Source organism: Aythya fuligula, chromosome 8 (assembly GCF_009819795.1).
Source record: "Aythya fuligula isolate bAytFul2 chromosome 8, bAytFul2.pri, whole genome shotgun sequence".
NCBI lineage: Eukaryota > Metazoa > Chordata > Aves > Anseriformes > Anatidae > Aythya > Aythya fuligula.
Window position 1 is genome coordinate 29,200,226 of NC_045566.1, and position 26,876 is coordinate 29,227,101.

General features: G+C 38.3%; 1 protein-coding gene across 1 annotated transcript; it reads right to left on the reverse strand.

The window, feature by feature from the left end:
- On the reverse strand, positions 1 to 26,876 carry PALMD (palmdelphin). The gene is made up of 8 exons (XM_032192762.1): positions 26,625 to 26,876; positions 23,586 to 23,666; positions 18,050 to 18,180; positions 8,562 to 8,676; positions 7,644 to 7,677; positions 7,445 to 7,555; positions 5,629 to 6,717; positions 1 to 1,513 (listed from the first exon to the last, which is right to left on the reverse strand). The coding sequence occupies exons 1-8, from the start codon at positions 26,667 to 26,669 to the stop codon at positions 1,470 to 1,472; spliced, it is 1,650 nt and encodes a 549-aa protein (XP_032048653.1). The 5' UTR covers positions 26,670 to 26,876; the 3' UTR covers positions 1 to 1,469.

A 26,876-nucleotide genomic window follows, 5' to 3' on the forward strand; every position in this document is an offset into this window, starting at 1 on the left:
TTTATCTACTATTCCAATCTCCAGGTAACAATCTCTCAAATCCTAAAATTTGAGATTATCCTACTTACTGTCCTACTTGAGACTAGGAGCCACCCAGTGTTTAGAGGCTACGTGTCAGCTGATTACTACCATCCACCCTCACTATGAGGTAGTAGCTTTAGTTTCCTGCTCTGAAACGAGAAGGACAAGCAGAAGGTTACAGTTGCTTTTAGGTGGTACATAATTTCTGACTCAGCTATATAAGAATAATACAACCTGAGCATTTTATCTGCTTAAACATTCAAACCAGCCTGAGATCTAATGAAATAAAGCATCATAGTGCTTTGAATATAAGGATGTAGCGCTTTGAGGCACTTTTTCCTCAAGAAGGTACTGGAAAAATCTGACTTGCCCGTGACTTTTCTAGATGTAGTTGTACTTTATGGCTGCTCTAAATGCCCTAGCTGTTCCCTCGTGTGGAAAGAATATGTTGCTTGGTGGGAGTTACGGACCTTGCTGGAGGGCTAAGCCCAGCAGTGGCTGTCCCTACAACAGACCTGTTGTGGCTGCAGGACAAGTCACTGGCAACTCAGTATTTCTGAAAGGGGCCTTGAACTAATTTTAGCTTTCCTGGCCAAATGAAATGTGTACTAAGCACTACTTCTCAGTGCCTGACAGGTGCTGCTTGTCTGGTAGCCTGCTTTCTGGAAATGTGGGGCTTTCTATAGTGAGCTAGGAGGTGAAGCCATGCTTAGGAGATCAAGCTGTTTACAGCATTATGTGCAGGAGCTGTGAGGTTATGGGTGGGAGTCATACATGGTCTGGGGAACTGAGCAAGGTCTTTTGGTGGCTATACTGTCATATGTGAAGTAGAAGGGTGGGTAGACTGGGGTGCTCAAGAGGGTGGCTAAACATGTAAGTGCTGAATCTGCTGTTTTTGGATTGTTTTGCTGCTATTTAAAAAGGAATGCTTTAAATTTTGGCTTTAAATATGAAGCTTGGAAACCAGCTTTTATATTTACACTTCTTCCTGCTACTCTCTCTTATGCTTAGTTTTTAAAATAACTATTATTATTTTTTTTTAATGAATGAAACATTTTCAATCAAAAGTCAAAGCAGGTGTGCTTAAAACTGAAAGGATATGCTGTGAAGTTCCTGGAGAGGGATGTTTATCTGCTCTGTGTATATGGCAACAACATATTCCTGATCGTGCATACCTGTCCCCACATCTTCACACTTGGATGTACACTGCATTTATGGACTTGCGTAACTTTACACTACCTTCAAAATACAAGCTTTGATTTGTGTGTGGCAGCTGGCCGAATCTAAGTCTGTTAGAGTCCATTGGGTTATGCAATGGGCAAAATAACCCAGATGCATAAAATAGAAGAACAAAGCATTAAGCATTAAGATCCAAAAGGTATGTTGAAGAAAATCTTCGTAGCTTTATTCTGCTTTGAGTAATGAAATTTACTTCCATCTTATAGCTGTTAAATCACCTTTTTCCCCAGCTTTGCCATTCTCATCCTTAGAGCTGAAAAAAAGAAAACAAACAAAACCATTGTACTTTAAGTCTTTCTATTTCTCATGTTAAATCTTTGTATTTAGAATAATGAAGAATACACGTACCTCCAATGGTTAATCCAGCAGAATAAGCATTGTTTTAGTGTTACAGAAAGAAATTAGTAGAAGGCATTAGTTCTAGTAATTTGGCAATAAAGTGAATAATAAGAAATGTACTCTATTATTGCTATTTGAAAATTAGCACAGCTCTCTTATCTGTTTTGTTTCTGTTACCTTCACTAACACATTACAGACAGATGGTATTGTCCTTGACTAGAAGCTGACAGATTAAAAGGATGCATGAATAATGAAACCCATTGTTTAAACTAAACTCCTCAGTGGGCACTGTAACTGTTTGGAAGCCTTTTTCTTTTGTTGATGTTCAAAGCAAACTTCTCTCTTCCTGGTGCAGTGAGTCAGGGTGGGAGTTAGTCATATTCCTGAATTAAATGTGACGGAGTAATTCATCTGTATAAACATCAGCATGGATATAGTCTGTAACTGGGTATAAGGTAGGTTCATTTGAAAGTGACAATGCAGGGCAGATGATTAAATGTTAAGGTTATTTTTAGAATAGCAATATAATGCTTTTGTTTGATATGTAAGAGCCTCCCCCCACTAAGCTCTTGATCTGAGAATGCAGTGGGAATAATCTCCAGCCCTCTGACCTGTTAGTTTGAAGACTCACCCAAAATAGCATTTCTTCCCTCCAACATGCATGTTCCTCCGTACTGGGAGACAGGGGGCCAAAGCAGCTGTTTACTTGATATATACAGGTCAAACAAACGTCCAGTTCAAGTCATGTTTTGAAGTTTGTTGCAAATCATAAAAGCATCTGAGCATAACCTTATTATGGGACCACTGACATTAAGCTTAACTCTTACAAGGACTGTACTGTTTGCAGACCAAGGCGTTCTGGTGGATGCAAATCCTGGTTGTGGTTTGAGAGCAATTACTCTGTCATAATCAATAGTCCAGGGATGTGATTTTGTCTTTCACTCTACATTACAGAAACAGGTGGCATGTATGCGTTTTCCTTTTCTATTAAATAAACAGTTTTGTTGTACAATACTTTCTTCAGCACAAATTGGGCAAGTATTGTTTTCCATTGTTGTGTATCTTCCAGTGGTAAAGAAAAAGTCAGCTCATCTAGACGAGCTACCTGCCAAAAGTTGCACTTTCACTTGCCATGAGAATCTGTTCCATGCTGTCAACGAGGTTTTTCTGCCTATTCAGATTGTTTTTCCATTCTTCATTCATTCCATTATGTCTAGCCTTTGTTATGCCTCCAAGGACTTTATTTTCCCTAGTGAGTATTGAACCTTCAAAATATTTTCATGATTGAAATTTAAAGAAGAAAATAAACTTAATAACCCTGAATGCTAGGGTGCTAATTACAGCATGGCCATCCCTCTCCCTCTGTATTTCTGAAGGTGTGTGCCATGAGATATTGGTCTCCCACCAAGCTCATAGGGAAACAAAAATTACTCCAGTATGAAAAGAGGTATGTCCTGTGCTTCTGTCAAGTTAGGGCTATGCTGAAGTCTCCTAATTTAATCCCATATTTCTTCATATTGGTTGGGACATGGAACACTTCCTCTACATCTAAATTGTCTTTTATCATCCCTAACTTTTCAGTAACTTGCTCTGGAGTTTCATTTTGCTCTCAAAACAAGACTGTAACATAATTGACCTCCTTCCTGGTCTGTCCTGTGCTTTCTTGCTTTCTGTTCTTTCAAAGAGACCTCAGTGTCTATTTAATGTTCAAATACTGCCATTGCTTCCCAAGTCTTAATTTCAGAGAGGATTATTTTTCTTTTACGGTTTGTTGCTTTAGTAATGAATGTTGAGATACCAAAATAATTTTCTACTCCCCTCTTTTCACTGGTGGTGTTTATGGTTAACCTGGCAGGCTGAGGCTTGAAAAGAGTTTATTTCCTAGCTCTTTGTCATTCATTGTTCTAGATGTAGGAGGCTTTCCTGGTTTTGTTTCTTTGTTAGAATTAGCAGTGGGATTACAGGGCTGCTTGGGAAAAAATGAGTCATTTCCTGTTTTTTTCTCCACTGATGAAAATGTCCTAAGGAGTGGTAATAAATAGGTGGAGGGGCAATATGGTTTATTTTCTGATTCTACTGGGCACTTGAAGGTGCTCACTTGGAGGCAGAGCTTAACATGGAGGTGTGTTTTTGACTTTATTGGGGCAGTTAGCAAGCTGCTATTAATTGGAACATGGATTTTTCCTAAATGGCTATTTTCTCCGTAGTATTGTACTTGTAAGTAAATGGGTAAGATGAATATAAATTAATAGAACAGGTTCTCAAATGTCTTTGCTAGGTTTTCCACTTCCCCAAAAGTCGTTATTTGTTTTCTTCTAACCTCAAAAGAGGGAAAACAAATTGCTCAGAGACTGGCAGGAAAAATGAAGCATCAGAAGCTTCTTTCAGGAGACAAAAATAGGCGAAAGATTGTTACAGGTGGAGGTGCTCAGCTAACAGCTCAGGTATGTGGCCCACCTGAATGGTGCTGCCAGCTTTCCTCTTTCCCAGGGTCTATTCAGGTCTGTCTATTCAGGTCTATTCAGGTCAGCAGGCTGGAGAATGAACAAATCATTTTTGCTAGCAACTAGCTTCTGGAGAGCGGGTATTGCTTCTCTGTATTGTCCAGACATACGTGATAGGGGAATTAAGACTATTCCCAAAACACGAGGGGCTAGAACAGTTGATGGAATGGTTTATCTTGCCTGTAGCCAGCCACTGGTGCTTTCATTTGTTGGCATCGAGTTTTTGGCAGCAGCCTTTACTCCTGTGGGACACAGGAATTGCACAGACAGCAGAATTGATGCTTGGGCGAAGCAAAGGTTCTCCTGAGTGGTAGACAAGGGCAGTGACTGATCAGAAGTGCTGGGCAGCACTGCTGGAATATTTCAGGCTGTGTTGTGTGTGACTGCATGAGGTTGATGCTCCTAAACTGAGAGAATTACTTAACAGCTCCTCCCAGTCAGTGCATACAGCTGCACAAATACTTGAAATTTCTTTATGTGATCTAATGTCCACCCTCTCTCCTGGCTTTACTCTCACTGTTAAGAAATTCTGAAATTTCAGTCCATCTGTAGGCAGGACCTTGCACTTTGGCTTCCAAATTGCAAGATTACGCAGGATATAGTCAGGTAGAAAGGGGAGAGGGGAGGGAGAGAATGTAGAATCAGCACCCCTGGCATCCCTTTAATTCAAATACAACATTCTCTAGTGCAGAATGTGGCTACTGTCTGAAATCTGGTGATCTGTAAATACTCCTAAATGCAGTTTAATTATATGCTCTAAAATACAACATAACCATGCTATTATCCCTTCAACCCTTCTTGCTATTGTTCTTTCACCCTTTTATTATAAATGTTATAGTAAGAAACAGACATCTTAAATATGAATAGATTATAAAAACTGCTAAGAAATAATAGTATGGTCTAACCAAATGTAGAGAGGAAAACTTTCATCGTTTTTCAGAAACTATAAAGATATTTAACTTAGGTCAACAAAAATGTTAAAACTTGCATAGACATTGTCAAGGCAAGGCTGGAAGTGTTGGTTCCAGTAAAATAATGAGTAAAACAGGTTATTAAACAGCCTTTCTGATTTAAGGTGCAATCTGGATTATCTAGGAAGTGGTTAGAATGCAGATAGGCACAAAAAATTCCAGTATGGTGACAGCATCAAGAAGCAATGCTGTTAGTTACCTTGTAGAAATGAAAATTATCCTTCTAATTGAGGTAGCATTAATGAATCCATAAATTGTAACTTTTAAGAGAACAATTTTAGTCTTTGAAAATCACAGAAACTGGCTTTTCTGCGATAGGTGGTATTTATTCCAAAATTTTTATATGGTAACTAGTGCATTGCTAAAGATGAAATAGTTCAACAGTATCAAAATGCAGATTAGCGTTTGTTAACAAGGAAGCAAAGAAATGATTAGTAATTGCATATTGGTCCATGAAACAATCAAAATAATAAGTGAAATAGCTGCTACCAGAGAGCAGTATCAGGAATGCTACATGAGTGAGCAGCAGCGGCATGATTTTCCTTTTCCATTACCTGTTAATGAGGGATCTTCAGTACCATCTCCAGATACCTGACTCTGAAGATGAATGTGGTGCGTAGGTGAGCTTAAGCGTTCCTCTTGTTCTTGTAGGGAGATGGAGTTCTTGTGGGGTGTCTTGTTCAGGCTTGAACCCAGGCTTCTCACCGGGTTCATCTGTGGCACTTCTGTGTTTTTTCTGCTTGGTGGCTGATAAACCTGGCTATAGTGGCCTATGGGATGATATGATGGTTTCTCAGATTTGCTGTCGTCGTCATCGTCATCATCAATAATAACTAATTCTGCACGGATAACCCCATCGTATCTTGACAACTTCTGATCTGCTTCTGCATCATCATCATCAATGCGCTGATAACCCATGAAAATCATTGTAACTGGTTCAGAGTCATCCACGTAACATGGTACAGCTTGGACGATTTTGTACTGAACATCTTCCTCATCCTGAGGTGCAGGGGATGTTTCATTATGATGGTAGGAGTGTAAAAACCTTGTCTCATTATGTCTTTCTATTGTATTCTGGTAAGGTTTTAATTCCTCATGTGCAGCTTTTCTTTTTTCGTTATGTATCATTCTGTTCTCAGGATTAGTGTGTGCTTTCTTCTCTGAATGTGAAAGTTCTGGAGAGGGAGACTTTGGTGTTGGCTTTGGAAGACCGAGCCCATTCTCTTTATGTTGCTGCATGAAGTGTTCCCCCTTAGGAGAGAATTCTGCCTGAGTGAGTCCATTCATCTCTCTTCTATGTGTGTCTTCCAGTTTTAGTCCAGGGACTAATTTGTCTTTCTGAGGAGTAACTGGTCTGCAAAATTTGTTTGCAAACACAGGCTCGTGATACTCTGTGGGAGACTGGGAATTTTTTTCAGTTGCCTGCCTTAGAAGGTCCTCTACCTCAACAGGAGCAAGTTCATCCATTCCATTTTGTGTTGTGCTGCCATTTGAGGACACTGCATAGACTGACTTCCTACCATCGTCATAGACTTTAATACCTGTCTCTTTAAACTCATTCGAGGGAAGAGGTATTGTTGACAACACTGTGTTTTCTCCTGTCTTCATGTCTTTTTCAACTTTAATTTCCATTGCAAACAATGCTGTTGAAAGAAACAAGTGCTTAAACTGATGATGCAGCAGCTGGAAGAGATGTTTTAGAAGAGTTCTGACACTAATGGAGAAAGACTGTCAGAATGAATTATCAAAGATGTAAAATTATCGCATACATAACCAATGTTTCCAGGTTCTCATTCTGAATCCCCCCTTCCACCTTGTCAAAACTTGAAGTGGAAAAATATTTTTGGTTGGATCTACTTCTGCAAGGGAAAATAGAGGGAAAAATGAGGAGCCAGTTTTTGTTATGTGATTCTGACTGACACCTTTAACCTTAGCCTCCAGTGGTGTGCTTGGCAATAGGAGTCGAAAGACCTTGACATTCTACAAACTGAAAGTTTTGGGCACTCAGAGGGGTTAGAAAGTGGTGTTGGTAGGAAATAACCAGGTACTGCCAGTTACCTGGTGGATGTAACTGCTGGCAGAAAATGTGAAATGTGTAGCATGAAGGGAGGAGCTACTAAGTTATGCCAAATAGAGGAATGAAGTACTGGAAGGAAGCTTCGGTGTTGAAAACATTTGATCTTATTCTCAAAAGCAAATGCCTGGTGTCCCACCTCTCAGTTTTGTTGACATCACTGATAACATAATGCAGCTTAACTGAGAACATCATCTGATATCTATAATGCTCATCCTTTCCTTAATGTGTTTGATTCAATTTTTAGGAAGCCTTTGCAAATACTGGCAGCCTTTGCAGTTGTTAGTAAGCAGTACCTTTTCTCTTTTCTTCATCATCAGTGACAGTATGTCCTGCCCTCTTCAGTGCAGAAGGTCTGAAATACTTGGGAAGGTCAGGTATGCTGGCATATATGTAGTCAGCTGCCTCTGAATAAAGAATATCACCAATGCACTTATTTATGTTTTTACTGACTTTTACAAGAACTTTTTTTGAATTAGTTTTTACAAAACGTACCTTCTTCAGCTTCTGCTTTTTCAGTCTTCACTGACTAGGAAAGAGAACCATTAATAATAAATGTGATAGGTCAGTTTTAAGACATTAACTAGACAGTGTTTTGCTTTACATAATAGTTTTAACTTCTGTACGTGATTTCATACTGAGAGGTACCTAAAGGTGGAATCTGCTCAGCTTGGAGTATGGCAAGTGGGAAAGAGGAACTTGCTTCTGGTCATCTTACCCTGTGTCACTTAGAATCATATTGGTAAAGACAAGACATCAGGAAGTGTTACTCAGTGAAACAGCCTCACGCTGTAGCCTAGACCAATTGACTTCAATGATTTTTTCAAAGGCCGTACTTTGGCTTTCCAGTTAATTATCTCCCTGCTTATTTTTAGAATGTATATGTGCATATGTAAGAACAACTGGAAAACTGAGGTTGAGTTTCATCATTTTTTTTTGAGAAGGCTTCAAATTTTCAAATATCAAAATGACCTTTAGACAAAGGCTAACAATACATCACTTTTCACTATAGCTTCTCTCAGGGACTGAGGAGAAAGCTTGATGCAGTTTAGTTGGATGCATCACCTGAAGGAGTGTAAGTCGTTCTCTGTATGACTGTGTATATCTCTGTCCTCTGTGTATATCTTTTGCTGAGGTGCAAAGTTGTTGATTGGTGGCAGTGCTGTTTTCTTGAGATGTGCTATAAGTAAGTTATGACAGGAATTGTTTCCTGACCTCCAACCCCTGCTCCAAACAGCAAATGGAAATAAATGGACACTTGAACAATATAATTTCTTGGCCCCTCTTTGTATTTGATCTACTGTTTTAGAACAAAGGTTCATGACCACTTACATGATCCAGCTTGCTCTTCTTTCCCTGATTATGATGATGAATAAGTAACACATTCTACCTCTGGAGTAATTTGGCACTTACCTTAATTATGTCTTCTGTTGTTTTCTCAACTGACTTAAGTTTCTTTAAAATAGATTCTTCCTTAGCTGAGACTTTCATTTCCTCTTTTTCAAGGGCCTCGATTTCCTTCTCCAGTCTGCAATTACAATTCCCTTTGATTTAATATCAGGAAGAGAACAACACTGCAGATTTGATTCATTTTGAATACAGACACTAGTGGGGTTGATTCTACTTACACTGGCAAATCTCACTCTGATATAGAATCAGCTTGTAATTTCACATGCCTCAGGAAAAACTGAAATAGTATTCTCAGCTTTTAAAAAACGTACCTGCCAGACTCCTTCTGGGCCTACTGTGAAAACAGTGACTGAAGTTAACTTATTTACTTTTCATGAGAGAATAGGTAAGGAATATACGCCCCCATAGGATTACCTCATCTTTAAGCAAATTTTCTCTCTACATTGTCTCAAGAAATGCGGTCATTCCATGGTAATTATGATGTAGGAAACTAGTCTAGTTACATACACCAGGGTTACGACTTTCTTGTTTCTTCATTGTGTGTGTACTTGAACATTTGGGACAAAAGCTGTAAATTCTGTGGTTGTAAAGGTCAGAAGGATGTTCTTCTAACTCCGAGAGTTAGAGTTATATGAGGTCACCTCACACACTATATTTTAATATATGTAGCTAAGCTGAATTCAGGAGGATAACCTACATAGAAAAGGTCTAATCAATCTAGTAGAAGCTGGAATTCCCATAAGACCATCTTTATCCATGGAAATAAAATTGCATTCATATTTCTGAGAAAGAGCAGGTATTGTGCTGATATATGAAGGCTTTATTTGATAAAATAATGGCATTTGCAAATACTTTTGTAGATCTAAAATAGGTAAAACAGCACTTAAATGATTTTCTAATGTAAAAATTAATATAGCTAGGAATCACAATAGTAATATGTTTTGCAGACTACTTTTATGAAGTGATAACTTCATAATCATGTGGATTTTGAATACCATGCAAACTGCACAGCAGCGGATGCTAAGAGAGACTGAAGTCTGAAGCTTTCTTATGAGTTTGTTTTGGGACCAAGAATGAAGAATTTGCAGTCACCTAGAGTGGTAAAGAGGCTTTTCAAAGGTAGGCTCAGACACCAAGATAGTTCTCTACAGTTTTGCATGTGTGAATGTGGGTTGTGGGATTTCAAATTTATTTGCTTTGGTAAAATAGATGTAACAAAGCCTGACTGACAGTGGAAACTTGGTTCTTGAGGTGAATAAATGCAAGATATTTATGATTATAAGATATTTATATATGCAAGATAAGTGTGGGGGCAGGATGGCTGTGTGACTGTAGCATTTCTGATAGCTACAACAGCTCTTGTCTAGTCTACAAACTTTAAAACACCAGGCAGTTTTAAGAGTTCCACTTCAGGATTGTGCACTAAGGTGTCTGCAGATATAGGTGTGCTTCCTAATTGTTCATCACTTTTTTTTACTTGATTCTCTGGGAAAATGCTGAAATCAAGTCTCTGGAAAGGATTTTTTTTCAACATAACAGTAGTCATATTCAATGTACCTTGGACAAGCAGCTCGGAAGGCTAATGTTTGAAGTGTTTGCTCAAGTAATATCCTCAGCTGTATTACCAATGAACTGGCAAGAGAAACTGAGCACTTCATACAGTACTGATACATGTCGCATCAGGTGTTAATAACCACTTTATAAACTTGGATTTAGAGGAGATTTCCTGCACTAAAACAACTTGTAAGGGTCCATTTAGTACAGAAGGAGACTTTGATTGCACCTCAGTCTAGTCAGTGAGAGTTTTGTTTTACAAAGATAACTTAAGGATACCAAACACACTAACTTTGGATATTCTCTAGAACAGGATATTCAGCACTGGGCTCATCTCCATCAGATTTTACTAGCACAAGTCACTTGCCAGTGAAGACATGGCTGGTGGGTTATTTTCTTTAAAAGCCCTCATTCTGTAAAAGATTGAAGTTCAGCAGTCAGAATTTTTTGGCCTATTGATTTGTACTCTAGCCTTGTACTTGATTTAAAAAGGGCCACAGCTCCCTTTCTCCTTCCCCTTTTTTGTTGTATGTTAAAGCTATATGATATGGTTTCTTGCATATTAAAGCTGAGTTAAATGTTTAAGGTGTCTCTTTCTTAACTGGAGTTCTTATTTTCTCAGCACTAAGATGCTTGATGAAAAATTTCTAGTCAGAAAGGTCCAGAACAAAATGTTTAACTTCTGTATATGTGAGAGGGAGAAATCTATGCCTGGTTGTTAAAGCACGTCTATAAGGTAAAGTATCTCAGTCAAATTCTTTTCTCTGGTGTGACTAAGGTAGTGACTTTAGGGAGGTGCCCCACAACCTATTTTTTCCTCTGTAGTCAAGACATTTCCATTCTGCATAAGCACATATTTTGGGGGGTTTAGATAAAAGCTTTCTTTGTAGCCTACTAGTCGTCAAGTCACTTTTCCATGGGGGAGATTCATAATCAAGTCCAAATTTAGCTCTGAACTGGATCTCTCCTGCTATGGATGAGTGCAATATAGCCTTGGACTTCTGGTTCATCTCTTTCTCCTTCTTGCAAACCCTTTAGCTTCAACTTATAGAAAAAAAACAGAAGTACATTTTTAAATGTTCCATATTTAACTAAAATATGTCTTCCATTGTTTTTGAATCCTGTAGAAGTTGATGACTGTAGACTTAAGGCACCTGCAAATGGTATCACAGTTGCTGACTCTCTAATCATAAGAGAATTATCACTGGATGATCAGATCCAAAACTAAAAATAAAATAATGATGGACTATACCCCAATATTCTAGGAAAAACTGCATTATGATTTGACTTATTCTTTAGTATGGACTAAGATCTAAGACATCATACCAAAGTCAATGCTAATAATAGAAATTTCAACTCCATTTAAAACAGTAAGCAGGCCAGAATAGTTGAATGCAGCCTAGCAGAGAAGCATTATTTAACTGCTTTTGTGTGATTGCTTGAGGACTCTGAATAATGTTGTGGCTCTTGCCCTTTTTAAAATCAAAGTTGAAGAGCTACAATAGTAGAACACTATGTGGATTTTCAGCTGGTGGTAAGATCCGCTTTTTTGCAACACATATGGTATCACAGATCTCAGAACTGAGATGTGAAGAAAAGTGTATTCAGGATGAAAATAAAACAAATAAAAATAAGAACTCTTACAGTGCTATGAAAAAACTAGTGTAATGACCACATTCCATATTTCTACATTTCTTACAGAATACTATTTAATATATCAAAATGTGGTTTCACAGGAGACTTTGATTGCAATATTATAATATTAAAATTAATCATTAAAAACTTATAAAAGCATAATGAACTAAAGGATCGTTAACCTTTGTTATGGGTTTGTTTTAGTCTGGACTATGACTGCTGCTAGACACAGGTGTAAGAAGAAGAAAAATCTTGGAAAGTTATTAAAAAAGTAAAGTGGGGGTGGATGAGATGGCTAGGCAAAAGACAAAAATTAAAAAAAGTTATCTGTGACATCAAGAAATGTATTTAATTTTCTGTATGCTCTCACGCCCATACAAACACCCACTTCAAGTGGTAATTAAGAGGACTGATCAGTGGGGCTAAAGAAAAATTATACCTATGCAAATCGAAAATTGCATCCAGAACTTGTCTCTTTTTTTTTTTTTTTTTTTCAACACATACTAGTATATAGATGTAAATACCTCTTATGGTTCATTTTTTCACAGGATGTTGTGTATATGCACATTAGGACTTGTTGAAAGGCAACTTTTTAAAAACACAGTATATGTTGTTTAAAAAATCAAAGTCCTTTTGATTTTGTACAGGTCAAAATTTAGGCCAGGATCTCTTTCCAGTGTTTAAATCTTTAGCAGCTTCTAAATACTCTGAATCAATGACATTTTTAGGAAGTTAATCACAGTCTGGTTTGAAAGGGTCTAGCAGCTGAAACAGTGACTATTTTAAAGCAAACTAAAGTTAGCTTAGGGAAATGGTTTAGTGGGGACTGTTAGCGTTAGGCCAGAGGTTGGACTCGATGATCTTGAGGTCTCTTCCAACCTAGAAAATTCTGTGATTCTGTAATATATATATATATATATTTTCATGGTGTTGCTGTGTCTTGCAGAGGACTGGAAGCATAATGCAGTTACCGTATTAAATCAGTCCTCTGGATATTTGTCCTTTCCTCCTTGAGTAGTGTTTGTTGTTTTAGAGGGCAAAGAAAGTACTATGGAGATGTGGAATTAAATAAGGAGCTTTAGAAGATGAGGTTCTAAACTGGTGGTGTCTCTGCCAAAGCAGTAGCTGAGTTAACAAATTCTTCAATGTATACCTGACTGCTGCTGGCCACCAGCTGATCTGTGATTGGCACCACTACCATCCCAGAAGAAAAAGGCTTATGGATGAAAAACAGATAGTAGGATACCACCCTGGAGGATACCAGACTGAGAGGAAAAGGCAGCTTAGCAAGTCTTTGCATGTTTTGAGGTGAGTCAATGCTTTAGCAGCACTGGGAACCATCTAGCCTTAGCCTGCCTTAATGTATGTATCACATTACAAACTAGAGTAGTCATTAGTAACATGGTGATGTTTGTGCATTTTTTTTAAGTATGTTGTTTAGCAACCAAGTCTGTCACAAATGAATGCTATTTGCTGAAAATCAAATGATAAAATGGGACCGAATCTTTATTCACCTTGTTCCCTGACCCATGACATGCTCACTTGGCTCACTGCAACTTCTAACAGATAAACAAGGTGAATAGAAAAAAATGTGTAAATGCTGTTTTTGTCTGTAACCAGAGCCTTGAGTCACTTGTCTGTAAGGTGGCTCAGGCCATTCAGTGAAACACTGTTCACTGTTTTACTGTTGCTACAAAGAATGGAACCTTCCCTTTTATTGAAAAATGCCCAAATCCTAACAGATAAATGCTAGCTCTATTTGATATGCAAGTAAAGAGTGTTTTAAAACAGGGTTAGGAGAGTAATGGAAACGCCACTGTTGTAAATAACTTGCATACAACTGCAAACGATTGTGCTCTCAGCTGAGAGAAACATCCATGGTTCTAGGGGTATTGAAAAAAATATCTTCATTTTTTTAATTGATAATGACAACCACATAACTGTCAGAGTGGACAGAATCTACCTGAGGCAACAGTGAATTTTAATAATTGGATGCACAGTAGAAAAATTCTACTGAGCTTCTCAATATATTGTATTGTTACTGCATGACAAGTGTGTACATGATCAGTATTGCAATTTGATAGCATAGGTCAAAAGTGTGACTTCATTTTATGTATATGTAGTCAGGCCAGCTTTTACTAGCTTGGGTACCATCTATGACATGGCAAAAGTGCTGTGCAAGTATGGTGAGTGCACGTGTTGTGCTTTTTAGTGGACTTTGTTCATGCTAGACTTGGCATTACTAGGTTTCTCTGTCTCTGTCTAGTTTGAAACCGGGTTGAGGATGTTTAAACAAGACATGATATGGAAGAGAGCATGGATGCCTCTCTGGAGGCCTTTGCCAGACCACTATTGAACAGTGGTAGGAGGTACAATTTACAGGAGGAGGCGTTTGAGAATAATCCTGCTTAAATGTTTAGTTCAGAGGGAAGTTTCCATATGACTCAAGCTATGTTCTTCTGCCTCAGTTCTCCATCTGTAAAGTCAAATACCTTGCCTATCTCCTCTGTGTGTAACAAGGATAAAAGCTGCCCAAGTCTCTAAAGTATGGATTGCCTCGTTACAAGAATAAATATATCAATAATGAAAATGTTTCTTTTGCTAGTAAGGCCTTAAAACCTCCAAACTGTCTTTAAAACTTCAGCAATGCTGATATAAGTACTTTTTCTACTGCTAGGTGGGTCAGGAGTATAATTAGGACCATTTCTGTACCTATTCTTAGTTCCAGGATGCATGTTTCTCGTTGTATTGTACCTTGCTTGGTGATAAAACTGTTTTTTCATGCTTTTTTTGATTTATAGTGGGTGAACATCACCACTTATTTTTTTCTATATGCTGTCTTGCAAAACACATCCACAATAGAAGGAAACAATATTTGCTATATAAGTACTACTTCATTGTACCTGTGCAGTTATAGTGAGAGTGAAGACAGTGTCATTCTGTTATACTTTCATTTAATCTTTTCATTTTATGCTTGTCATTTTATGATGTCTTTCACTCCAAATATATCTGAAGTGTTACACATATACATCAGGTAGTAGGAATCATTTTAAGGAGAAAGCAATGTAGGGGAGGTTGCCAGAAGGTCATGGGCAAGAAAAGTTTGTTGGTGAGTCTGGTATTAACAACAAATAGTTGTAGAAATATTTAGTGGGGGAAAAAAAACACAATTGCCATGGAACGGTGGTGTGTATATATGTGTGTGTGTGTGTATATGTATATATGCGTGTATATATATATATATATAAGATGAAACATGCAGGGGTGTTGTAAAGAGAATAACAATTTTAATAAGAGGAGAAAGGCCTGTGTCTAAAACCAAACATTTAATGCAACTTTTCCACTGTGGTACTTAAGGTTGCAAGCAAAGTTATTTCATTTTCATCAATGTTTAAATTGCTGATTTATGGTCAGAATCTCAGCCATCCAGATGCACAAACATTGCTTGTGCTTGTAATTAAGTCAATTGGAGTTAAGTAGGAGAACTCATGCCTAATACATTTCTCTGAAATGCAGGCATATAAATAGAAAGTAGTTTGAAAAACAACAAAAACTGGCATCCCTGAATCTGACCTACATGGGAAAGGAATTCTAAACTCTTTTTTGGGGTGCAGGCTGAACGTTAATCAAGTTTCTTGTAAAAATTCCAGTTGGAATGTAACAGACATTTCTGTAGTTAGGCTGTTGCAGGTTCAAGCGTACATTAAGTTTATGAGCTCAGGAACTTTGGCCTTGTTTGGTGTAATGTGTGCGCTCTTGGTCATGTGATACAGTACTAAATGTGCAGCCATTCACAGTGCATCTGCATACAGGCCTTGTAATTATATATATATAAAACTATACAAATGTTTATATATGAAGAGGTGGTCTGAGATTTTGCTCTGGGATTCATGATGTCCTTTAAGTAAACAATCAGGTATAAATGAATGGTTTAGCACTCTCATTTCTCTCACTTCTTCCTTAAAGCAAAAATGCATTTAGAAATTTTAATTTTAATGTCTATGGCTGTATTTCAAAGGATCTGGAAGCTTCTAATTCAGGTAAATTTTATAAATTTATTACTTCTTCTCAACTCAACTGCAATCTGGAATTAAAGCAGAAAAATTAAAATTTCTTTGGTGTTAATTTACCTCTATGAGTTAAAGTTTTTTGGGTTTCAAGCTCCAGATTGGTTACTGTTTTACTATTTGTAATAGTGTTAAATTCTAATTAGGCTAAAACATTGTATAGCTGCATTCAGAGAAGTGAAGCTTAATATGGGTGTAATAGAGAATTAAAAGTAGAAATGGTGTAAACAGAAATTAAGGATGCTGAACTGAAGACAAAGTCAAGACAGCAATTACAAGAACAGCATCAAAATACTCCACAACTGGAAGGAGAACCCAGATCCTGGGAGATGTTGAAATGGCATTGCATATCTGACTTATCAGTCCTATTTGCTGAAATCTCTTAAAAACCATCCTATAATACTAATTAAGTCTCAATCCTGCTTTCCCTCCTGTTCTGTTTCTGGGAAGACTTGGACTTGCTGCCAGCATTGCTGTGAGACAGCTTAATTGCAATGACTCAGGTGCAGGGAACCCTTAAGGTTTGTTATCAGGTAACAGACTAGATTTAGATGCTGGAGATTAGCCTTCCTGATGGAGCACCTCCGTGTTTATAAGGCAGTTTATATAGCAGAAGTTAAACAGTTTTTCTTTTTAGTGGCATAGACGCTTACAAACCTCCGGTATAATAGCATTGCTTATTCTTTACTCAGTCATCAAATTAATTAAACCAGTGTAGGTTTTGTCAGGAGAATAAAAACATCATCTCCCCAATATATCTACACACCAAATCCATTACAAGACTTGGTTCTGAACCTTAAAAAAAATAAAACTCCCCTCACCAAATTTGTTGGGGCACAAAGGAGACTTCAGCTAAACCTCCAGCTCTTACCTGAAGTCAACAGGATTTTGAAATCTATTCTACCTTCCCAGTGCCTGGAGAAGGGTTGAACTTCCACTAGACTGGTGGGGAGTTGCCTACTCTGTGCAACTTCCCCAGTGCTCCTGCCCCACACAGCTCTGTTTCGTGTGATCACACAGGCAAAGGGACCCGTCTCACATATTCATAAACACCACCTGTGGGATGCTTTAGAGTACAGTCTTCCTCCTACCACTGCAAAAAAGAATTCCAGAGAGCTACTTGAAAAGCTGTTCTGTTGAGAAAAGTGCTTTCAAGCAAGAAGTCAGCATAATTATAGGAAAAACTAGCACAGGCTGTTGCCTGTCAGTGAGGAGAATTATCATTTGTGTCAGATGGAGTAAGGGGGGGAGTGGGTGTGAGATAACCGGTGGAGATAATCTGGGTGACAACTTTGCCAAAATACTGTGTAGGAGAACAGTGGAGGAAGAAGAGAGGAAGGTGATATTGAACTTAAATAGAGGAAGAAGCCTAAAAAAAAAAAAGAAAAAAAAAGGGTGTGTGTGTGTGTGGGTGTGTTTTGTTTCTTTGCTGAATCTAAAGCAACCAAAACACTTCAGCTTTGCTGTGGATGCTAATGGGAGGTACCGCTCAGGATGCCTGGATCCAGTTTTTATACAGAGCTGTACTGTGTTTGGGAAAAGCTAACTTTAGATAAGGTAATGAGTGCCTAGAATTACATTCATAGTAAATAAAAGAGCCATATATATGACTGCCTGTGGAGGTCAAAGTTATCCCTCTGTGGGATGGCAGCACTAGGGAATAAGATTTATAGGGATATTTTTAATAAAAAATAAATACAAAAAGGCCTTCGCTATAACAGGTTTCTGTGATTAAATTGAGGACACCACTGCATGGAAGATAAGTGAAAGTAAGGCAAGTGACACTAATAGGGGTGGACAGCTTGTGATGTTTAGAAGTGCTGTGTTATGGTAGAAATCAAGTATTAAAGGCTGTGTGGGATCTAGCAAAATTGAAGAATTTCTAAAATGATTTACCGATATTTCAATAATCTGACTCAACAATGACTCTCTTAGAGCAAAACCATACACTGTGGCTTACATCTGAGTATAGCATAGCATGTATCTGGAATTAGAAACAAATACTTTTCAAAATATTTGTGTGGTTTGACAAAATTGGTGACATAGAAGCTTCCATAGAAGCATTTTTTATGCTCTAATTCTGGCTGATCAGAAAATACAAAAAAGACTGCTTTACTCTGTATCACACTGCATGTGTTTAACCCTCACTGACATTGTAATCTTTCACAAAGTAAGGCGCGACATTTAAGGAAGGGCCACTTAAACCCAGACAGAGAGAAAGGGTTACTACCCTACCTGAAGATGTCTTGTTCCAGCTCATGAGTTCGTTGTTGGTCCTCTCGATTCTGCTTTTGCATTTCTTCTTGCTCTTTTGGAGTGAGAGAACTAAGGCCATCCAAAAGCCATTTTTCTCTCAAGGCCTTTTTCTGACAGGAGAAATACAGACAAGTGTACTTTAAAAGTTAGTCTATTAAATCATTTACTGTATTTGCCTTGCTGTCATAGATGTGCTCCACACTTTTGTGTCGTATCTAGCATAAAGCAATCTAACAGGGCAACTGCCACTGAAAGAGAAGTACTAAAAAAAAAGTTTTGAGATTGACTTAAAAAGAAAATCAATAAGAACAGTGTCCCGTTTTATTAGTTTACCCAAAGTAAAGGTAGAGGACATCAGTTTCTACCTGACATCCTAAGGTATTCAGCATTTCTGAGTGGTGCTTTTGTCCTCAGTAAAGCAGAATGGTTGGGCCAAAGTGCACACATTACAGATTCATGCAAAAGGCCTCAGTCAGAAGTGCTATGGTTTATTTCTATAGCCCTGGTTTATTGGGTCATGGCACTACATAAATGCTGGGGGAGAGAGGAAAAAGATGAGAAGCTTCTGTAAATAAGGTTGTTTTGGGTAAGAGATCTCTGGGGAGTTAATGATGCAACACTGTCTCCTGAGTTTAAAAGAACTTGAGTAATTTAGCATGTATTCTGGTGAGGGGACGTGGGGTAAGAATAGGACTGGAAAGGTGAAGCTCAGAATGCTGGTAGTCTTTGAGCAGACCTACAACATATGTAGAACTGCTACTGTAGGGTCAGATCCAGGGATTGCATATTTAGGTCCACACCTGTTTAGGTGGAGGGTTTTTTTGTATAGTAGTGGTTTATAAATGAGTGTCTTGCCGTATGTATAGGTAAGTAGATCTCTAGGTTGTCTTCAAATTTTGCAAAATCTGTCTGTATGCACGGATTTCTACAGCCATTCTACTATGTGAACAGTGGCATCTAAAGTCATCTGAGTTCTATGTTATTTCAGGGGAGAGAGATTCATGGAGATAAATTCATATTGGTAGGCTAGAGGTTGAAAGTCATACAGACTTTATTTATCTTTTCCCTCCCTTCCGTCTAATTCAAGAATATAAATCCAGTGCTGCCTTGGGGAAGAAGAGAGAGTTAGGACTCTTTAGGACATTTTCAATTGAGGGAAAGCATGTATCTAAAGCTTTTAATTAACCAAAATTTTTCCATTTGTAATTTAGATTTCTTGAAATATCTGATATCCACATTGCTGTTTTTTTTTTTTTTCTTTTTTTTTAATATATATATAATTGTGTTAATTGTAGGATGTGGATGAAAGTTAAATTGGATTTTGACTACTGCTGCTTTGAGGCAGAGCCATGCCCAGCACTGAGAAGGCTGCATTTGCCTCAGTGCTGCTTGGAGTGGCTGCTGGGGTCCTTGCCCACATCCTGTGCATTGAGTTATTTAAACTTTCGCTTCCCACTCTTTTCTGTTTACTGTATGCTTCACGTGAGGTTATCACTGAGGGCCAAGTAATGGTGGAGGGTTCATAGAGAATCTGGTTGTAGTTAAATACATATTTTCAACCAGCTTCACATATGACACAAACAGCATGATAGAAAATGTGGGTAAAGCAAGCTTTCTAGGAGTTCTGTGGCACTCTTTGGTAGTATTTTCTGCAGAAGGTGAGAGCAACGTTTACAGTTACACTAGCCCTGTAGGACAATGTTCTCTCTCACAACACTGGATCCTAAGAAATCTGTAGGAAACAAGGGCTGCTCAAAACTGAAGTTCTGAGCCTTGACTCTGGCTTTGGGGACTTATCTGCCATGAAGTTGGAAGGGACTGCTGCCTTATAAAAAGGCTCAGATGAAATGGATACAGATACTTTAATGGGATGGTTTTATCTGATCTAGTAGATGCATACAGTTTGGTGTTGGCACAACTTTTATTGACTGCAAAACACTGTTCTCCCAAGATAGAGGGAGAACAGTTGTTAATTTCCTCTGAATTGAGGAGTTCAGGTTTTAGTGCTAGGTAGGACTCCTAGAAAAGTGAGATTTTAATCCTGGTTGGAACTGAAAGTTTTGCACTGCTGACTCAAATCTGTAATTCCTTGTGAGAACTACAGCAAGGCTGGCACTGTGGACCTTACTAACTGATAACCCCCATTGAAATCAACAAAAGCTTCATGTACATGTAGGGTCAGACCCAAGAAAACAAACTCCCTAAATACAGGGATAGACAATGGTGTTATTTCTGTGTTTTCCTAGAATAGTTTGCTGCTCACAACTAAATGTCATATAACCTCATGAATTTCCTTATCCACTTCTGAAAGAGTAACACACTTCACAGTGGAAACAAGCTTTGAACAACAGACAATTTCTAGGTGTTAGTCAGAAGGCTACTCCAATGAGGCATTGGCACAAGCCAGTGCAGGAGCAGCTGCCTTGGGGATGTCAGGTTCTTTCTGCTGTTTAACATTTCTTTCTGTTGTAAAGCATCTTTAGCACAGTATTTAAGTTGTGCATGTTATGCCCTGCAGCTCTAATATGAACTCTAATATGAAAGAACATTTATTTCATATTGCCCTTGTTTCATTAAAGGAAAGGGATGTTTTTATGCTGTGATGCAAGACCCTGAAAATGTCCAGAATGTTGGAAATTGATCCTTTTCTTCTGTAGTTCATCCTCACAGCAATGTGACTACAGTCTGCAAATTCTGTAAATTGCCTGCTGCTGGTATAAGTCCATTGTAATCCTTAACAAGGCTGAACTAACCCATAAAGACACAGCTGCCCACTGGAAGGCACAGGTGTTTTGAGTTTGCAGGTCTTGCTCTCCCAGTGGTGTGGCAGTTCACCTTACATGAAGCTGGGAGAAATATAAATCATTTTTGTAACTTTCATTCAAGCTGTAGTTCAACATCAACACCTGGAAAAAGGTGTGTGACCAGCATCTACAAGATAGTATTTAATGGAATTCAGACATATCAGAGGACAAAAAACTAGACTGGAAAAGCTCTTGGAAAATAGACGCACACCACTGCTGCTGATGTTTTTCGAACAATTCTGATCCTTTCCCTTGTTGCCTCAGTGAGGAATATTCCAGACAGTAGGAAGTACTAGCTGCCAGTACATAGAAGTACTTGAAGATGAAATTTCCCATATACCCTCCCTCGTGGTGCCAGTTAGGCCCTTGCAGTTCCATAAAGCCCTGGTCACCCAGGTGTGCTGTAGTTGCTTCCATGTCCTCTATTTCATGTGGTAGAGAGGCACATGTATGGAATAAACAATTCTTCTCCAATGTAGCTCTACTGGATAAATAAGACGTGTTACACCTCATCTATCTCTTTCTAGTAAGGAGTTAGACTGGGGGCAGCAAAGTTGTTGGAAGCTAGATTCCACTTTACAAAGAGGAACTCACAACAAAAACCCAACCCAAACTAAAAACAAACCATCCCAGACCTTTTTATAAACCTGTTGCTAAGGGTTGTAAATATGAATTAAGGACAAAACTAGGAATAGAATAGCAACATTCATCTAACAGGAACATCTGTATAACAGTGAGAATCATGAATCTGCAATAGCTTCCCAAGGGAAAGGTGTGAGTTATGCCGACTAGGTCATTGAGCTCTAAATTTCACCATACACAACTGGCGATACTATAAATGAGTGAAATCAGCCTTAGTCACTAGGGAAACGAGCCCTCAGTAATGTTTACAGAAATGACTAAATATTTTAGAGGTCTAAACTTGTTTTGAAGTGATTTATGCACAGGTTTCTTGTGTTGTTTGACTCCACTGAAATACCTGAGTTAGTCTGAAGCATCAATCCTTGATAAAGACCAAGTCTCTGAGGACATGCAGCAGAAGATATAGTAAATGTCTGTTATTAGGTGCCTTTTTTCTTCCAAATGAGTGCTAAGACAATTTCTATTTTGGGTGCTCTGAGCAGATAATACAATATATTTATATGTACACTATACATATAAATACTTTAATGTATGCTTGATCCCTCTGTGCCAAGTGAATCAATTCCCATACAGTTCTTGGATTCATTTCATGTGCAATGTGACTGATTTTAAAGAAAATACAGAAATCATACCCTCTGTTGTCTTCCAAAGGATGTATACATATATGTGTGAAATATTACTACTCTTTGTCTGAAAAAGTTGCTCAATAACCAAAAAAAAAGCTTATTTGTCTTCTGTTGCCACATTTAGAAAAGTGTATGTCATATGTGGCTCTGGATTGCACTGTGCGCCTTTATGGCATGGTAGGTGCATTTAGCACATGATTTAATGTAAAAAGAATTTCTAGGAACATTGGCCTATACTTATTTGTAAAACAAGCATTTGTCTGTCTGTGCATATATGTGCGTGGAGAGTAGATTCTTCCTTGCTAAGCTTAGTATCTCAAATATTTTTCTAGGAGCATTTTAGTTTTTGTCAAATTCCATAAAACACCTTCAGAGTATTTTTTTTTTTTTTTTTTTAAGTAAACCTCTAGATGATGTTTTAACTCCATGGTACCTATTAGTGCTAAGTGAAAGTACGTACTAAATCTATTGGTGAACTACTCTAGTACTCTGTCTGCAACACTAGTAAGAATTCGTGAGGTGTCTAGAACAGATCAGTTCCTCCTCAAAAGAAAGGCAGAGGAGTTAGTTTGAATTAATAGGCAAAAAAACTTGAAACATAAATTGTAGTACACCATATATATGGAAGTAGATAGTTGCTCTTTTGCTGTTACAGGAATTGGAAGACATAATTTTCTAATCTAGGCCCATAGTATTACACAATTTGTTAAGCCTGTCCTTGTGGCCAATACCTTCTGATAAAACCTGAAGCATGGGTGACTTGCAGCGGCTTGCCTGTCCCAATGAACCAGTGTATCATAACTTGGCTTGACACTAAAGAGAGGGTAGATGCAACCTAGGAGCAGGTGTCTGTTTTGAAGAGGAGCCTACTTTAATTATGCTTCTCCCACGCTTGCTCAATGAGACACCATACTTCAGGTATTGCATTCCATGTCTTTCTTGAAAACTTCTTATTCACTCCTAAATAAGACATGCAAAATACCACATCTTGCATATTTCTAGAAACAAAAATTGGTCAGTGTTGGATTTTTTTTTTCTTTTCTCTCCCCATATGCCTGATAAAAGTGCAACTGCACATCATTATTGTGCTGTGTCCTGTAGAAAGTGAGGTTGCTGTAGTGGAATTAGGGAATGTACACACCCAGTCTGAAATGTGAGGCTTAATTTTCAGCTGTGAGTTATTCCTGGTTATGATCTCACTTTATGCCATGAAAGTGATCAAATAACATTAGCTCCTGAGTGTGATTTTTTTTTTTTTTTTTTTTTTTAAGCATGATGCTTATTAAAGTCAAATGGAGTCCTGGCAAGACTCCAAAAAGCTGTGAAAATTTGACAGTAAAAGCATGACTTAAATGCATGAAGATTTGCATTCCAAAATCCAAAACCCTTATGCAAGTTGAACAACTTAAGGTTATCTTTAGTTATATAACTCCAACAACTTACTTTTAAATGCTGGTGTTTCAGTTTTTCCTCTTCTACTTTTCGACGTTTCTGTGTAATTTCTTCTTGCAGTTTTCTTTTGTCCTGCAAATTAAAAGAACAAAAACTCTTTAGAGAAATTACTTGGTGCTAAAAACTGGAGTGTGTGTTGTTCATTAGGATGAAGTCAATCCATGCAAATAAAGCCTAACTTTAACTTCACTAAGAGAGTGGTCAAGCAGTGGAGCAGGCTGCCCAAGGTGGAGTCCATGGAGTCCATGTCCCTGGAGGTATCTTAGACACATGGAAGTCTCTTTAGTGCAAGTATTGTTCACTGCTGTGAATCCCTGAGTTCCTCTTTCTGTTCTCTTTAAGATCCTTTAGGTAGCACTTGAGATTCCAAGATGTGATTTTTGGGATATGTCTTCCCAAAGCCGTGGAGTTATTTGCAGTAGAATTTTGTTGTTTTCTTGAATAGCTCATTGCTTATTCTTAAACCTGGTAATAACTTATAGAAGGTATTTTGAGCAAGTTTGCTGATGACACCAAACTTGGAGGAGTTGTGGACTCGAATGAGGGTGGAAAGGCCTTGCAGAGGGATCTGGATAGGTTGGAGAGCTGGGCGATCACCAACCGCATGAAGTTCAATAAGAGCAAGTGCCGGGTCCTGCACCTGGGACGGGGAAACCCTGGCTGCACGTACAGACTGGGCGATGAGACGCTGGAGAGCAGCCTAGAAGAGAGGGATCTGGGGGTCATGGTAGACAGCAAGTTGAATATGAGCCAGCAATGTGCCCTGGCAGCCAGGAGGGCCAATCGTGTCCTGGGGTGCATCAAGCACGGCATCGCTAGTAGGTCAAGGGAGGTGATTGTCCCGCTCTACTCTGCGCTGGTGCGGCCTCACCTCGAGTACTGTGTGCAGTTCTGGGCACCACAGTATAAAAAGGACATGAAACTGTTGGAAAGTGTCCAGAGGAGGGCTACGAAGATGGTGAAGGGCCTAGAGGGGAAGAGGTACGAAGAACGGCTGAGGTCACTGGGCCTGTTCAGCCTGGAGAAGAGGAGGCTGAGGGGAGACCTCATCACAGTCTACAACTTCCTCGTAAGGGGGTGTCGAGAGGCAGGAGACCTTTTTCTCCATTAACACCAGTGACAGGACCCGCGGGAACGGGGTTAAGCTGAGGCAGGGGAAATTTAGGCTTGACATCAGGAGGGGGTTCTTCACAGAGAGGGTGGTTGCACACTGGAACAGGCTCCTCAGGGAAGTGGTCACTGCACCGAGCCTGTCTGAATTTAAGAAGAGATTGGACTGTGCACTTAGTCACATGGTCTGAACTTTTGGGTAGACCTGTGCGGTGTCAAGAGTTGGACTTGATGATCCTTAAGGGTCCCTTCCAACTCAGGATAATCTATGATTCTATAACTTCACGTTATTTAGGCTCCTTCGTTTCTGCAGTGCATTGCAACAAATACACTGAATTGTTTCAATTAAATGCTATGAATTGATAGACAACTATCATATTAGAAAGCACATAGTTATGTTGTGCAGCAAGTGTAATAAATGAAGTTGTGAATAGAAACCAAGCATGATTTCTGATTTCCTGCACTGCAGGAAACTGTCATGGGTTTCCTAAAAAAATAAATAAAAATTCTCCATTATTCCTCTGCAGTCAGATGTTGCCGGAGGATGCTGGATAGTAATCCTCGTATGTGCACAGAAGTCCTCAGCAGACGAATGTGCTGCCTTATTTGTTGTGTCAGATACCAGGAAGTATAAAATATTACAAGGCCTGGATTTCTCCTCTGCAACTTCAAAACATTTCTTATCTTCTGATCCCATCCACTAGAGACAAAGTCCAGGTTATGAGTAAGGTTCAAACACCATTACAGTAAACAAACCAAATTTTCCAACCAAACACCTCCCAAACATTTCAAATTACCTCATTGTAAGTTTGAATCAGGTCTGAAGCAAATATGATAAATGTACCTGTTGGTTTTTATCAAGTGTAATATATTTGGAAAACAACCCCAAATCCTTTTCACCTCCTGTAGATTTCCTTTTGAGTTCTCATATTTTTCAGTTCCAATAGTGTTTTTTTTTTTTTTTTTAACTCTGTCCACAATTAATTCAGACAGTAGTATCTGTTTCACAAATAATCTCACTATTGTGCCAAAAGTGTGAAAAATGTCCCCCTTAATATTTTTTTAAAGAATTCCTGTGACAGTGATCCTTCTGCAGTTTTCTACTTATCCCAAACAGCCAAATTCTTTCAATTTAATTATTTTGCAACTGTTTGGAGGAGAGATTAAATCAGAGGAGAACTTGGATTTGGCCATTTTTTTGTAGAATCAATTTACATTTGTTTAAAAAAAAACCACACAGTATTTTATTCAAAATATTATATCTTATCGAGGCAGATTTCCCATTAGAACAGAAACTGAAAATGTTTACTTAGGTCTTCAGCATTAATTTCACTCAGACCTTTTTTTCCCCTCTGAAAACCGACAGGTAGGAATTTGCTTAATCTATGCTTGTCCTTTTTAGTTTTCAGACATCCATATTTAAGGTAGAGCATCAGCAATTCAGCATTTTTATTTAATTCTACAATGCAAAAAGGAAAATCTTTCACCTCTTCATTTGGTTGTGAAAAGGGAAAATTGATTTGTTCTGGATTTCTCTATCTGCCTTTTGACCTGCTGTCCTTCAAGCAAACATTCAGTTGTGATGATATTTTAGACTGTCCAGTATCTATTTGCACACATAATTTCACTGCTTTAACTTTAAATTTGAAAGTGTAATACAACCCAGTAAGATCAGTACAGGCAATTTAGCTGTCTTAAATCAATAGCTTATAAAACAGAATTAAAATGTAACAATTTCCAGCACACATAAGTCTTTTTCATTTTCCTTCCTGAGATTAAAACATTCTTCAGGAAACACAAAGTAGGCAGGAAACACAAAGTAGCTCATTAATACAATAGTATTTCTAAGCTTTTTTTTTTTTTTTTTTTTTTTTTTTTTTTTTTTTTTTTAAGTAGCAAGTTATAACTATAAGCACTTACTGTTATGGCCTGGAATCTTTCCTTCAGCAATTCAGCTTCCTCCATTCTGGAAATCAAAAACAGACAAGTACTGAAGGAAAACCGAAAGAGACCATAAACAAAAGCCTCCTGATGGGGCTACAAAAATGCTGAGGTGATTTGATCCAATTCCAGAGCAGAGAGAAGGCAGAATTCTTGACTTGTCGGAGAGTCCCTGAACAGATGAACAGATCAGTCCAGACAGACACATGTAATGAGGGTGTGTAGAAGAGG